At 46.5% G+C, this 12,668-nt stretch overlaps 1 protein-coding gene across 1 annotated transcript; it reads right to left on the minus strand.

The window, feature by feature from the left end:
• Window positions 1-91: 91 nt before the first annotated feature.
• Window positions 92-4,035, minus strand: LOC115649033. Its single transcript, XM_030557534.1, has 2 exons — window positions 3,893-4,035; window positions 92-1,817 (listed from the first exon to the last, which is right to left on the minus strand). The coding sequence occupies exon 2, from the start codon at window positions 1,756-1,758 to the stop codon at window positions 643-645; it is 1,116 nt and encodes a 371-aa protein (XP_030413394.1). The 5' UTR covers window positions 1,759-1,817; window positions 3,893-4,035; the 3' UTR covers window positions 92-642.
• Window positions 4,036-12,668: the final 8,633 nt, after the last annotated feature.

Consider the following 12,668-nt stretch of genomic DNA (forward strand, 5'->3'; position numbering starts at 1 on the left):
TCCCAACATTTGAGATAAGGCTTGTCCTGACTTCAGGTTTCCCATACACAAAACCCATCCTCCTAGGATGGAACACTGGTCCCGTGGGAAAGCCATGTAGTTATCTCCGGCCCTTATGTTACACAGGTGTCTGTGACATGCGAAAGGAAGTGGGTGCCCTGGCTGAGCCTCCAGTTCAGGAATTAACATCCCTTCAAGGATGCAATGACCATCTCAACATACCCCTGTTATCGATAGGGACCACTCCCCTGCCACCATTCAAGGTGAAGACGTTCAGTTCTCAAGAACCACAGCTGTCACCCAACATGGCACTTGTGGCACGAGTGAGTCTCCTAGCAGGGCTGCAACTTTCATGTTGAACACCAGGATGTTACCATGCCAGGAAGATAACACAATTTTTCCACATGCCTAGACCAATGCTTGCTCATACATTTTAGAAGTTCTCAATAGATGGCTGAGTACAGCAGTGAGGACCTGACCAACTGTTGCTGAGTTAAGGTAGTATCTAACTTGATTAGATGTGAACCCCACTTTTACCACAGTAAACTGTCATTCCTGCTACTAACAAATTTTAACCCAGTCCCTAGTATTAGATTTGAGTGATGGCATTTACAACTGATCCAATGACTCCTCCCCAGGTAATTACATTAATACTTTAGCTACATCAGCTGCAGTGGCCTTGGCCACTGGGAAAGCTTCTACCCATTTAGTAAAGTGATCCATGATCACCAGAACATATTCTTTCCCTCTGCACCTTGGCAGGGGACCAATGAAATCTATTGGTAACTGCTCGAAGGGCTGTGTTGGTCTTGGCTGATGTCGCATTCTCACTTTCACTGTGGGAGCAGAATTACATTGAGCACACGTTACACACCTTCTCACATAATCATGCACGTTTGCATTAAGCTTAGGGTGCCACCAGGTGTTTGACATACTGTGAATCACCCTCCGTGCTCCATCATGTCCCAACATGTGATACACTTGTATCATAGTTCCCATTAGCACATTTGGTAACACTAATGTGTTCCCTGGACCTCTCCAAGTGTTATCATCACACAGTTTGCCCCCATTATCCATCCATAACCACTTCTCTGCCCTCGGTGCAGCGTGATGAATGTCCTGTAATTCAAAAAAGTTTGGGGTTTTTATGAGAGGCTGTGTTGCAGCTATTAATTGGGTCTCTTTACTTTCCACTGCTGCTTGTTTAGCTAGTTCATCTGCCCTTCGGTTCCCCTTGCTATGAGGATCTGTCCCTTTTGTATGGGCCTTTACTTTTATTACTGCTACTTCAGTAGGTTTCTGCATGGTTGCATGAAGTTTCTGCACTATCCCTCCATTTTGTATTGGGGATCCTGTACTTGTCAGGAATCCTCGATTTACCCACAAGTTAACGTAATCATGTACAACCCCAAACGCGTATCTAGAATCAGTATATATGTTTATAGCATGACCTTCCGCAGCTTCACATGCTGCAATTAATGCTTGTAGTTCTGCTACTTGGGCAGGTAAACTGCCATGCGCCACCAGCTGCCCATCTTGAGTACAAACAGCCCATCCTGTGTGTCGCTTGCCGTTGACATAGAAGGAAGAACCATCCACGTATAGGCAAGGAGCATCAGGTATTTTAGTTTCTTTTACCAATGGAAGATCCATGGGCTCTACCTTAAGGCAACCATGATGCAGGTGTCCCTCATCTGGGCTAGAAATGAGGGTGGCAGGGTTTAGCGATGATGCTCGTTGCAGATGTACTGAAGGCATTAGCAAGCTTATTTCCCATCGAGTCCATCTTGCCACATGGACTGCCGAAGATTTCTTTCCTGATAAAATAGCAAGGACAGCGTGAGGCACAACAATATTTACATCCTGTGCACCAATAAGTGGTAAGGCCTGATTTAGGGCCATAGAAGCTCCTTCCACTGCCTGGAGGCTCAGTGGCATTGCTTGAGCGACAGCATCTAGTTTAGAAGAGTAGTATGCTACTGGGTGCTGTTTATCCCCATGTTTTTGTGTTAACACTGCTGCCATATGTCCCTCACTGACATGCGTGTACAATGTAAAAGGCATTAACGGATTAGGAAGTCCCAACCCTGGGGCAGTACTTAGCCTCTGTTTCAATGTGGTAAATGCCTGTTCACATTCAAATATCCACTTAATTGCATTATGTGGTCCACCAGCACCCTTTAGGAGATTATTAAGGGGCTGGACAATCCTTGAATAACTTGGGATTTGAGTTTGGCAGAAATTGAATAGCCCCAACTCTTTCCTAACTCCCCTGACCGTAATTGGTTGTGGGCATGCATTAATAGCCTCAATGAGGTCAACAGTTAAACACTTGTACCCCTTGGATCTTAGATACCCCAGGTATGATACTTCCTCCTTTGCGATCTGAGCCTTTTTAGCATTACATTTTACCCCACTGTCTGCCAAGTGCTGCAGGATCACTTCTAAGTCTTTCATGTGCGTTTGGCCATCTGGTGAGGAGACAAGATCATCAACATACTGTACAACACAAAAAGTCATGTCTGGCAGCTTTGCCAGCACATCAGCTAACACTCTATGAAACAAATTAGGTGAGTTATGAAAACCCTGGTTTAGGCGAGTAAAGGTATATTGCTTCCTTTTAACAGTGAATGCAAACCAAAATTGACTGTCAGGGTGCACAGGAACAGACCAAAAACCACTGCTAATGTCCAAGGCTGAAAACACTATGTGATCATCAAAAGCATATAAGCCTCCCACTACCATCCACTCCTGTACCTTCCCCCAGAAGGGTAGGTTTGGGTTATTAAGCTGCAAAGATGGCAATTCTTTTAACATGCTCCGCAAATCAGATGGGCTTATAGGAGTATGCTCTAGACGACTAACAATAGCAGGGTTCCCTTCCCCTTGATTAGGATTAGGGACAGTATGCACTCTCACTGGAGCCATGAAACTAGACTGATAGCCCCATGTTCCATATGTAGGGTCCAAAGGTGCTGAGGGACAAGATCTCTTTCCCTGCAAGTCTGCTTCTTTATACTTTTTTTGTTTCTCCTTGCAGTTTTTCTACCTCTGCTTCTAACTCTTCTACCCTTCCTTTTATCATATTACTCTTTCTAACCAGCTGTTCATAATCAACAATTAAACACAGACCAGCCATTTCATCCTTCTCTTTGCTGTTTTTTAACCTTGTACACCAACAAGCAATATAATAGGGATGTTTAGTTGGATAATCATCATGTGTTGGATATCCTTGTTTCAATGCCTTGTCATACTGAGACAGGACAGATTTCATAGCCAGCAACCTTACATCTACACTGAGGACATAATCTTCCTCAGATAAATATTGTGGTTTATGCACAAAATCAATGTTGCCCGCCTGTAATGGGGGGTGGTCATCCTTTATTTTAACCATACAACCAAAATATCTCCACAAGAAAGCTAATAAACTTACAACTACAATAGTTATAAAAGCACTAACCATATACTCTTCATATTGTGGATCATTATATCTACAATTCTGTTTACAGACTAACAACAATTTATTCCAATAAAACACACCAGACTGAAATGCTCAATCAGCAGTTTAATCCTTTCTCCAGTTTATTTGATCTGCACAATTACAATGGCCAATTAGGAGATCTGGGCCTGCCAACACAGCAGCTAGAGGTACTTATGGCTATACCTGCCCCTACACTAACTGTTGGTCCTTACAGCCTCTATGATTTCCCATTTCAACAGCACTTAGTCAGAGGAACTTACAGCTTGGCCAGCCCTCACACTAAGTACAATGCCTTAAGACTGCAACAAACCCCCTGAATTCCCCAGCACCTAGACTTGCTTACTACAAAAGGTATGAGAGTCACCAGTCAGGTCAGAGACACACAACCAAATAAAAAATGAACAATCTCACCCTCTAATTTGATTGTAGGTCGTGATCCTGAAGGATATTTCAAACCCTACTCGCTGCGCCAAGACACTGTTGGGTTTTGGTGGTTCCCAGTGAGTCTGATGCTGGGTAGAAATCATGGGACTTCGATCCAATGCGATTCAATTCAATAAGGCTTTATTCAACATGTGCACAGAGAGACCCCTGGTACAAAGAATCAGGCAGAGTCCCTCCAGCAAGGAGCCCCTCCCCTCGCTACTTTATAGCACATGGTGCTTATATAACAAGTTATATAACAACTTACATAACATGAACCTTTAACCAATCAGAGTTAAACAAACCCATATATGGGTTTGTTTATCACATGCTCATAGTGCTCCAGTCCACATGCCGAGCTCACACCGCTCCCCATGGCCTTCTCCAGCATGTTGCTAGGCCGGTGAGCCACAGCACGCTTCCCTATGCATAAGCACCCTGTAAACCAGATTTTACTTAAAATAAACACAACCATACCCTTCAGGCCCTACCATGAATCAAACCCTAACCCCACCCCTTGATGCCTTAAACTCTGCCCCTTGACCCCTTAAACCCTGCTCACCTGTCACCAGAAGTCTCTCTCCAGGGGATATTACTTTCGGGGTCAAGATGGCCACATGACCGGAAGCAAGGTGTGTCATGTGACCTTCCTCTACCAATCAGGAAGGGTTGCAGCCGCTGGGGACCTCCCCGAGAGGAGATTTGACCAATCAGGGCAAGTTCTAGGGCAGAGTGACCCATCTGAAAGTGGGTCATGTGACCCCTCTAAGAACTCCACCTACTTCCCTCTCCCAATCAGGATGGGGTTCACCCCGATAGACTGCCCTGAGAGGAGATTTGACCAATCAGAGTGAGTTCTAGGGTGGGGTGACCTGTTCGGAAGTGGGTCATGTGACCATTCTAAGAACTCCTCCAAACACCCTCTGCCAATCAGAGAGCAGCACTATTACCCCAGAAGTCCCAGCTCCAGGCAGAGGAGGCCATCTCTGACCAAGGACACATGTTTTAGAAATTGTGGAAAGGCTACTGACAGGAAACGTGTACTCCTTTACCACTCCCACGAGAACTTTGGACTTTGTTTTAACCCCGAGCACCTTTAGACTTGTGTGGAGAAAGCGCTACCTCAGTGACAGTTCCAAGGAGGACCCTTTGACTCAACTGTTGCTGGATACATTGGAATCCGACCCCGAAACCCTTGCTAGGCACCACGATGAGTGTGACGGCCTCTCATTCATCTCCCTAGAGGTGGAAAGTGATCATGGCTTAGGGGAGTCACAGGCAGACACAGTGAGCGGAAAAGATGTCACTCAGGTAAATGAATGATTAAAAAGCAATGGTCGAGGAGAGGGTGTAATGGGGCTAAAAACCAGGGATTGCATAAATTAAAAACAAGCAATGGGCTTCTTACACTGTTTGTTTTCTGAAAATCTCTCAACAGCTTGACGATGCTGTGACAGTAACTCACATAACTCAAATAATGCTTATGTAACCCTTCTGCCCCTCTGAGTTGGCAGCAACAAGGGCCGGGTTCAGTATCCAGGGGTTCTGTTTCAGTAACACAATGCATAACCGGCTCGAGCCCCCACCCAGTGACCTGGGACACTCACATACCACACTCCCCTGGGCGCCTCTAGGAGGCAATACTTCCCCTCTCACAAGCACGGAGTCTGAGTGTAGCAAAATCTTTTTAATAAAGGGAGGAATCAATGCGGCATCCCATTGGAGAAACACCACAAACTGGGTTATAACACAAACCATAAACAAAAACCCACCTCCAAGTACGTTTGGCATTGTCCTTTTTCCCCTTAGGGTTTTAAGTCCAATCACCCCAAAGTCCAACAACCCAAAAGTCTCTAGTCAATGCCACCCCAGAGTTCGAGAGTTTATCTGTAGAGGTCCCTCCCCCCAGCCTGGATAGAAAGGAGCACCTTACGTGGTCCGGGGCCAACTGCCCTGCCTCTCCGTGGGTTCTGCTTCTGCCTTCTCCACGAACTGCTCTGCTTTACCAGCTGCTCCACTCTGCTCCTCCAGTCGTCCTCAGGAACTGCTCTGCTCCACCAGCTGCTCTGCTCCATGAGCTGCTCTGCAAACTGCTCGGCTCTGCTCTGCTCTCTCTGTGGGCCGCTCCACCCATCCCACAGCTACTCCGCTCTGCCAGCCGCTCTGCTGCCACCAGCTGTCCTGTGATCCGCTCCACTCCACCAGCTGCTCTGTTCCACAGTATATCGTCAGGCTCCCCCACTAGTTAGCACAGTACTCAGTGCTCTCAGCTCAGTTATTTCAGCTCTTTAGTGATTTCAACTCTTAGTGATCTCAGGTCTTAGTGGGGGAGCCTCAGGACTAGTCCACCGTTAGCCCAAAGTGAGTTGAGTTCAGCTCAGTAACCTGTATTTAGATTCTTCAGGGAATAAAAAAAAATCAATTCTGACATTCCACAGTGGAGAGAGGAGGGGGGGTGTAACTAGTGCTTCTGGCTCCACAAGGAGACTGCACCACCAGGCACAGATACCCATCCCCAACCACTCTCAATTCACTGGGTTTGGAACCCATGTCCCTTGTCTAGCAAGTACCACCCAACTGAGGGTGAATCATTTGTCACCAAGCAGTCCCACCGCTCAGCAGTCTGAAATAGGGTAGGCATGCCTATGCAAATACACTCTCTGACATTCTTTCCACCAGATGTCAGGGTAGAGCTTATCCTGACTCTGCTTACATTTAGAATGTGTTTTATGCTACACATGCCATGTAACATATTTCCATAAAGGTTATGATCTACTGAATGCATTAATCCTATTCGTATGCATGTATCATTTTTTAATTCAAAGTTATGAATGTTGGCTGTGTACTGGCTTGATTTCTAAATAACCTTAATAGAGCATTTGGTCAGTTCCTAGGGAAAGGAATGTTGAAATTAAGTTCCTAATCAAGAAACACTTAAAGGACAATGGATCTTGGAATGCTCCAATCCACATAAGAAGTCTATTTGAGGAAGTTCAAGATAGCATGTAAACAAAGGATGCTCCCTGTAAAAACTGTGAGTCATGCATGGACATGTGACTTGCTCAAGTGACTTCAAAACTGCATCTTGGAGCTGGACTTTACACAGGAGTGAGGAGAGGCGTTGCCACCCACAAGAAAAAGTCTATTTAAACCCCTGGGAGAACCCTTCATTTTGTCTTCAGCTGTCTAAAGAGAGAGGCCTCCCTCCCTCTCCCCGAGATATATGAAAGAAATGGGAACAAAGGACAATGACTGCAAGGGGTGTGAGTGATTGCTGGACCCAGGCTAAAAGGAGATTAATCTATAAAAGGGAGCATTCTGGAATTGGTGAGGATCTTATCTGTATTCAGTTTGATTAGATATAGATTTGCATATTTTGTTTTATTTTGCATGGCTACTTTCTTTGTTTTGTCTTTTACTGCTTGGATCCACTTAAATCCTACTTTCTGGCTTTCATAAAATCACTTTTTACTTATTAATTAAGTCAGAGTATGTATTAATACCTGGGGGAGCAAACAACTGTGCCTATCTCTCTCTCAGTCTTATAGAGGGCGAACAATTTATGAGTTTACCCTGTATGAGCTTCATACAGAGTAAAAGGGATTTATCTGGGTTTAGACCCCATTGGGAGTTGGGCATCTGAGTGTTAAAGACAGGAACACTTCTGTTAGTTGCTTTCAGGTAAACCTGCACCTTGGGGCAAGTAATTCAGACCCTGGGTCTGTGCTGGAGCAGATGGGAGTGTCTGGCTCAGCAAAACAGGGTGCTGGGGTCCTGAGCTGACAGGGAAAGCAGGGGTAGAAGTAATCTGGGCACATCAGGTGGCAGCTCCCAGTTGGTTTCTGTGATCCAACCTGTCACAGTGGCGTAGTTGGCAGGATTTATGCACCTCTGATTGCTTTGAGGTCCAGGTAGTGATGTTAAGTGAGTTTTGAGTGTGGTGGCTGGAGAACAGACCAAGTGGTTACTGGTTTGTTATTTTCTGTTTGCTTATTTTGGATAAGGGAAGTAGGGACAGAAAAGGAAGCAAAATAAATAAGAAAGAAGATCTGAAGGTGCTAAAACTGCACAGGGTGCAAATTGCCCAGAAAGGCTGAACACTGGGAACTGTGAAAGTCTCTGTTAACTAAGAATCCCCTGAGCTAAGTGCATCCCAGTTTCAGTGAACTGCAGAAGGGGTGTGGCCCAGAAGAAGAAAGCAAGAAAATGAGTACCAGTGAAGCAGCTAACAAACTAGAGCTGGCTAGACTGAAAGCAAAAGAGAAAGAAAATGAACATAAAAGAGTAATGGAGAGGGTGGAGGGTGCCCACGAGAGAGCTATGGAGGCAGAGACAGCAAGGGTGGAGGCAGAAAAAGCCAGGGAAGAGGCTGCCCACAAGAGAGCTATGAAGGCCCAGAAGCATGAACTGGCTGTATCGGAGTTGAAGAGACAAAACTCTACACCTGCTGGCTCCACTTCCCCAAAAAGCCCTAAATGGGAGCAACTGTGTCTAGTATGAGGAATTCAGCGATATTGCCGAATATTTCCTCACCTTCAAGAGACTGGGCACCCTGCATACCATCCCTGAAGATCAAAAGATGACCACATTGATAGCAAAATGGACTGGTAGAGCTCTGGACATATTCAGTAAGATGCCTATTGATGATGCTTCAAACTATGGTAAATTTGAGGATCTGGTTTTGAAAGAGTTTCAGATTATACCTGAAACCTACAGGGTTAAATTCAGAAGTCTTAATAGGGGATGTGGATTGAGTAATGTGGCTTATGGCAATGAAATGAGAAATTTGGTAGACAAGTGGGTGCAGGGAAAAGGCATTACAAGCTTTGAAGGGATGTGTGATCTGGTTACACAGAAACACTTCCTGAATATGTGCAGTGATGATGTAAAACAGTATTTGTTATACAAAAAGGTAAATGCAGGGGCTGAATTATCTGGGTGTGCAGACTCTTATGAGCAAGCACAAGCTGCAATCAAACATAAACCACTGGGAGAGGGGTACAGGCAGAATCACCGTTTTACCCCTGGGGAAAAAGGAGGCTGGGCAGTCACCTCCCCATTCCCTTGGTACTCGTCCCAAATTTCCTATGCAAGCAGAGGAGCCCAAGAGGTGCTATGATTGTAAGTCAGCTGAGCACCTGAGGACTAAGTGTCCCTTTCTGAGTAGAAACAAGCAACAAGTAACACATGAAGCTGCGGCTTCTCAGAGCCAGGCTGTGGCCTCTTTCCACACAGGATTTGTGAAGCTTGCTTCACACAACCAAGCAATGAGCATATGCATGCTCTTAAAATGAATGGTGCAGTGCTTTTTGGATTCAGGGACACAGGTGCTGAGATTTCTGTGGTCAGGAGGGACCTTATCCAGAAGAAAGATTTGTTGCCAGGTAAAATGGCAGAATTAGAGTTGTTAGCGGGTTACAAAGTCTTTGCACCTTTAGCGAAAGTACACATGCAAACTAAGGATTTGCAGGCCGAACTGACTGTTGCAACGGTGGCACACAATTTTGCAACGTTTCTACTGGGAAACGATTTCTTTAGTGTGGCAGAATGTGTCCCAGGGCTGGTTAGCAGTGAGAAGGAATCCTGAGGTAAAAGCTCCGGGGGGGAGAGGTCGGTGCGGGGTGAAGTCACATGGACTGCTGGGGGAATAGGATGGTGTCTCTTAGATTGCTCTGCGGCAGTAAAGAATGCAGCTTTAGGGGCAGGGATGGTTGTGGCTAGTTCCTGTAGTCCTGGGGCTGAAGGAAAGTTCCAGAGGGAGGGGCTGGACGAAGCCAGCTCCTGTCCCGTAATCATCTCCCTGGGCAAGGAGGATGTGCCACCTTGTAACGAGGGCCACCACAGCTGCTGACTGCCAGGAAGTTGCAGGTCAGCAGGGATGGGGTGCATAGAGAGGTGTCCCAAAGGTGGAAGTTGGGGTCCTGGTGACCTCTGTGGTGGAAACAGACCCCAAGATCTCAGTAGCTGGAAGCAAACCCAACCTGAGTGAAAAGGGGGGAATTTTGCTGGCCAGTGAAGAGTCTGCCATAGCTGGTAGCTGTGATCTCACAGTTGGACCAAGGATCACCTTCCCTTTCGGGGGACACAGGAGTGTCTGACTCAGAGGGGAGTCCAGAGATTGAAGTCAAGATGGAAGGGGGGGGCAGAGAGTCCGCCCACCTTTTGTGGGAAGGGACTTTCCCAGAAGGAGGGTGAAAAGTTTGCATTTCAAATGCCAGCCCCTTCTTCTGTTGATCAGTTTTAAGGGAAACCTGGGGGTCAGATCTCCTGAAAGGGGGAGTCCATCCAGCTGACCTATTGGGAATAGAAAGTGGGGTGCCCAAAGGGGTCCAGAGTAACCCTTTGAAAGATGTTGTTTTTCTTACACCTGTAAGAGATAAAACTCTCTTTCCAAGAGGAGTGGGGGGGGGGGGAATCTCTGCATGGGTGGTACTTCCCAATGGAGTGAGGTCCAGCCCAGAGAAATTCCAGAGGGAGGGGCCGAGGCAGGCATGATTGCAGTACACCCTCTCCTTGCCAAAGCCTCAGTAACATGCCTGAATTAAAAGCCTTCTCCAAAGAGGCAGAGTGCCTACCAGAGGGTACAAAGACTGGGAAAATGCAATAGACACTAAATGAGTCAAACTGAGTGAACGAAGCCCGTGCACCGTAGATTTGCTATTAACCTTGTGTCTTTTGCTAATTCACCTATGGGATAAAACAAAGGAATTTGTACTAGTGTTAAAGCCTTTAAAGATGTGGGACATCCCGGCTTTGTGGAAGAAACTGTTGTACATGCTAGGGAGGGTGACAGAAGAGCCCCACAGGCATGTTACTTTTCAGCCTATTCCTGTAAACAGTCTGGAAGCATGGCACAGCAGCAAAAGCATAACAGGCCCATGCTGCTGTGTAGAAGGGGAAACTGAGGCACACCGCCTCATGGCATTGGTAGCTAAATGCCAAAACACCTCCACCGTAAAAGATATTGCTGTTTGTATTCTGTTAACAATACTACAGCCCAACCTGTTTTCCGGCATCTGGGGACCAGGAACCCCAAAACTGGCTAGGACCTTTAGGAATGACATCATATAGTTTAAAGGTACTTGAAAGAAGTGTGACCAAAGACAAACAGGGATTTTCCATGTACTGCCTCCGCCATGGACAGTGTCCAAGTCTCTGAGAGTAAGCTCAGGGGGAGGGTGTGACGGTACCTCCCTTCAGGCTTTATGGAAATATGCTTAGAATGTGTTTTATGCTACACATGCCATGTAACATATCTCCATAAAGGTTATCATCTACTGAATGTATCAATCCTATTCATATGCATGCATCATTTTTGTATTCAAAGTTATGAATGTTGGCTGTGTACTGGCTTGATTTCTAAATAACCGTAGTAGAGCATTTGGTCAGTTCCTGGGGAAAGGAATCTTGAAATTAAGTACCTAATCAAGAAACACTTAAAGGACAATGAATCTTGGACTGCTCCAATCCACATAAGAAGTCTACTTGAGGAAGTTCAAGGTAGCATGTAAACAGTGGATGCTCCCTTTAAAAACTGTGAGTCATGCATGGACATGTGACTTGCCCAGGTGACTCCAACTCTCCACCTTGAAGCTGGACTTTGCATAAGAGTGAGGAGTGGATCTCCACCTACAAGAAAAAGTCTATTTAAACCCTTGGGAGAGCCCTCCATTTTGTCTTCAGCTGGCTAAAGAGAGAGCCTCCCCACCCCCACCTCAGGATACCTGAAAGAAATGGGAACAAAGGACAGCGACTGCAAGGGGTGTGAGTGATTGCTGGACCCAGGCTAATAGGAGATTGGTCTGTAAAAGGAGCAATCTGGAACTGGTGAGGATCTTATCTGTATTCAGTTTGATTAGATATAGATTTGCACATTTGAAGCTTTATACTGGGTAAAAGGGATTTATTTGAGTTTAGACCCCATTGGGAGTTGGGCATCTGGTTGTTAAAGACAGGAACACTTCTGTTAGCCTGTTTCGGTAAACCTGCATCTTTGGGGCAAGTAATTCAGACCCTGGGTCTGTGTTGGAGCAGACGGGAGTGTCTGGCTCAGCCAGACAGGTTGCTGGGGTCCTGAGCTGGCAGGGAAAGCAGGGGTAGAAGTAGTCTGGGCTCATCAGGTGGCAGCTCCCAGGGGGTTTCTGTGATCCAACCAGTCACAGATGCCTTTCTCGAGGCCTTTGAGAACTTACACGTCGGTAACCCTGTGGGAGTAAGTCTATGATGCATCAGCTGTTTTTGCTCATGTCTGAGACACAGATCTCAAGAGGAAAATCTGGAAAAGGACAAAATGGAAGAATGAACAGGCTCAGACTTCCTTATGGTAGGAGTCACCCCACCAAAGCTCCTAACTTCCGGGGGAATGTAATGTAGTTATTTAACAGAGCCATCTGTGGAGACATGTCATTAGGGCTGGCTCCAGGCCACAGCGCGCCAAGCGTGTGCTTGGGGCGGCATGCCACGGGGGGCGCTTTGCTGGTTGCTGGGAGGGCGGCAAGCGGCTCTGGTGAACCTCCCTCAGGTGTGCCTGTGGAAGGTCCGCTGGTCCCGCAGCTTCGGTGAAGCATCCGCAGGCACGCCTGCGGGAGGTCCACTGGAGCCGTGGGACCGACGAGCGGCAGAGCGCCCCCCGCGCTGTACCGTGCTTGGGGTGGCGAAATGGCTAGAGCCGGCCCTGCATGTCATGTACCATGTTTTACTAATACAAGTATGGAGGGGGGGACACATTCGTACTGACACATTTAAATGTTTTATTAATCGCCTG

This window comes from Gopherus evgoodei, chromosome 3 (genome assembly GCF_007399415.2).
Source record: "Gopherus evgoodei ecotype Sinaloan lineage chromosome 3, rGopEvg1_v1.p, whole genome shotgun sequence".
Taxonomy (NCBI): Eukaryota; Metazoa; Chordata; order Testudines; family Testudinidae; genus Gopherus; species Gopherus evgoodei.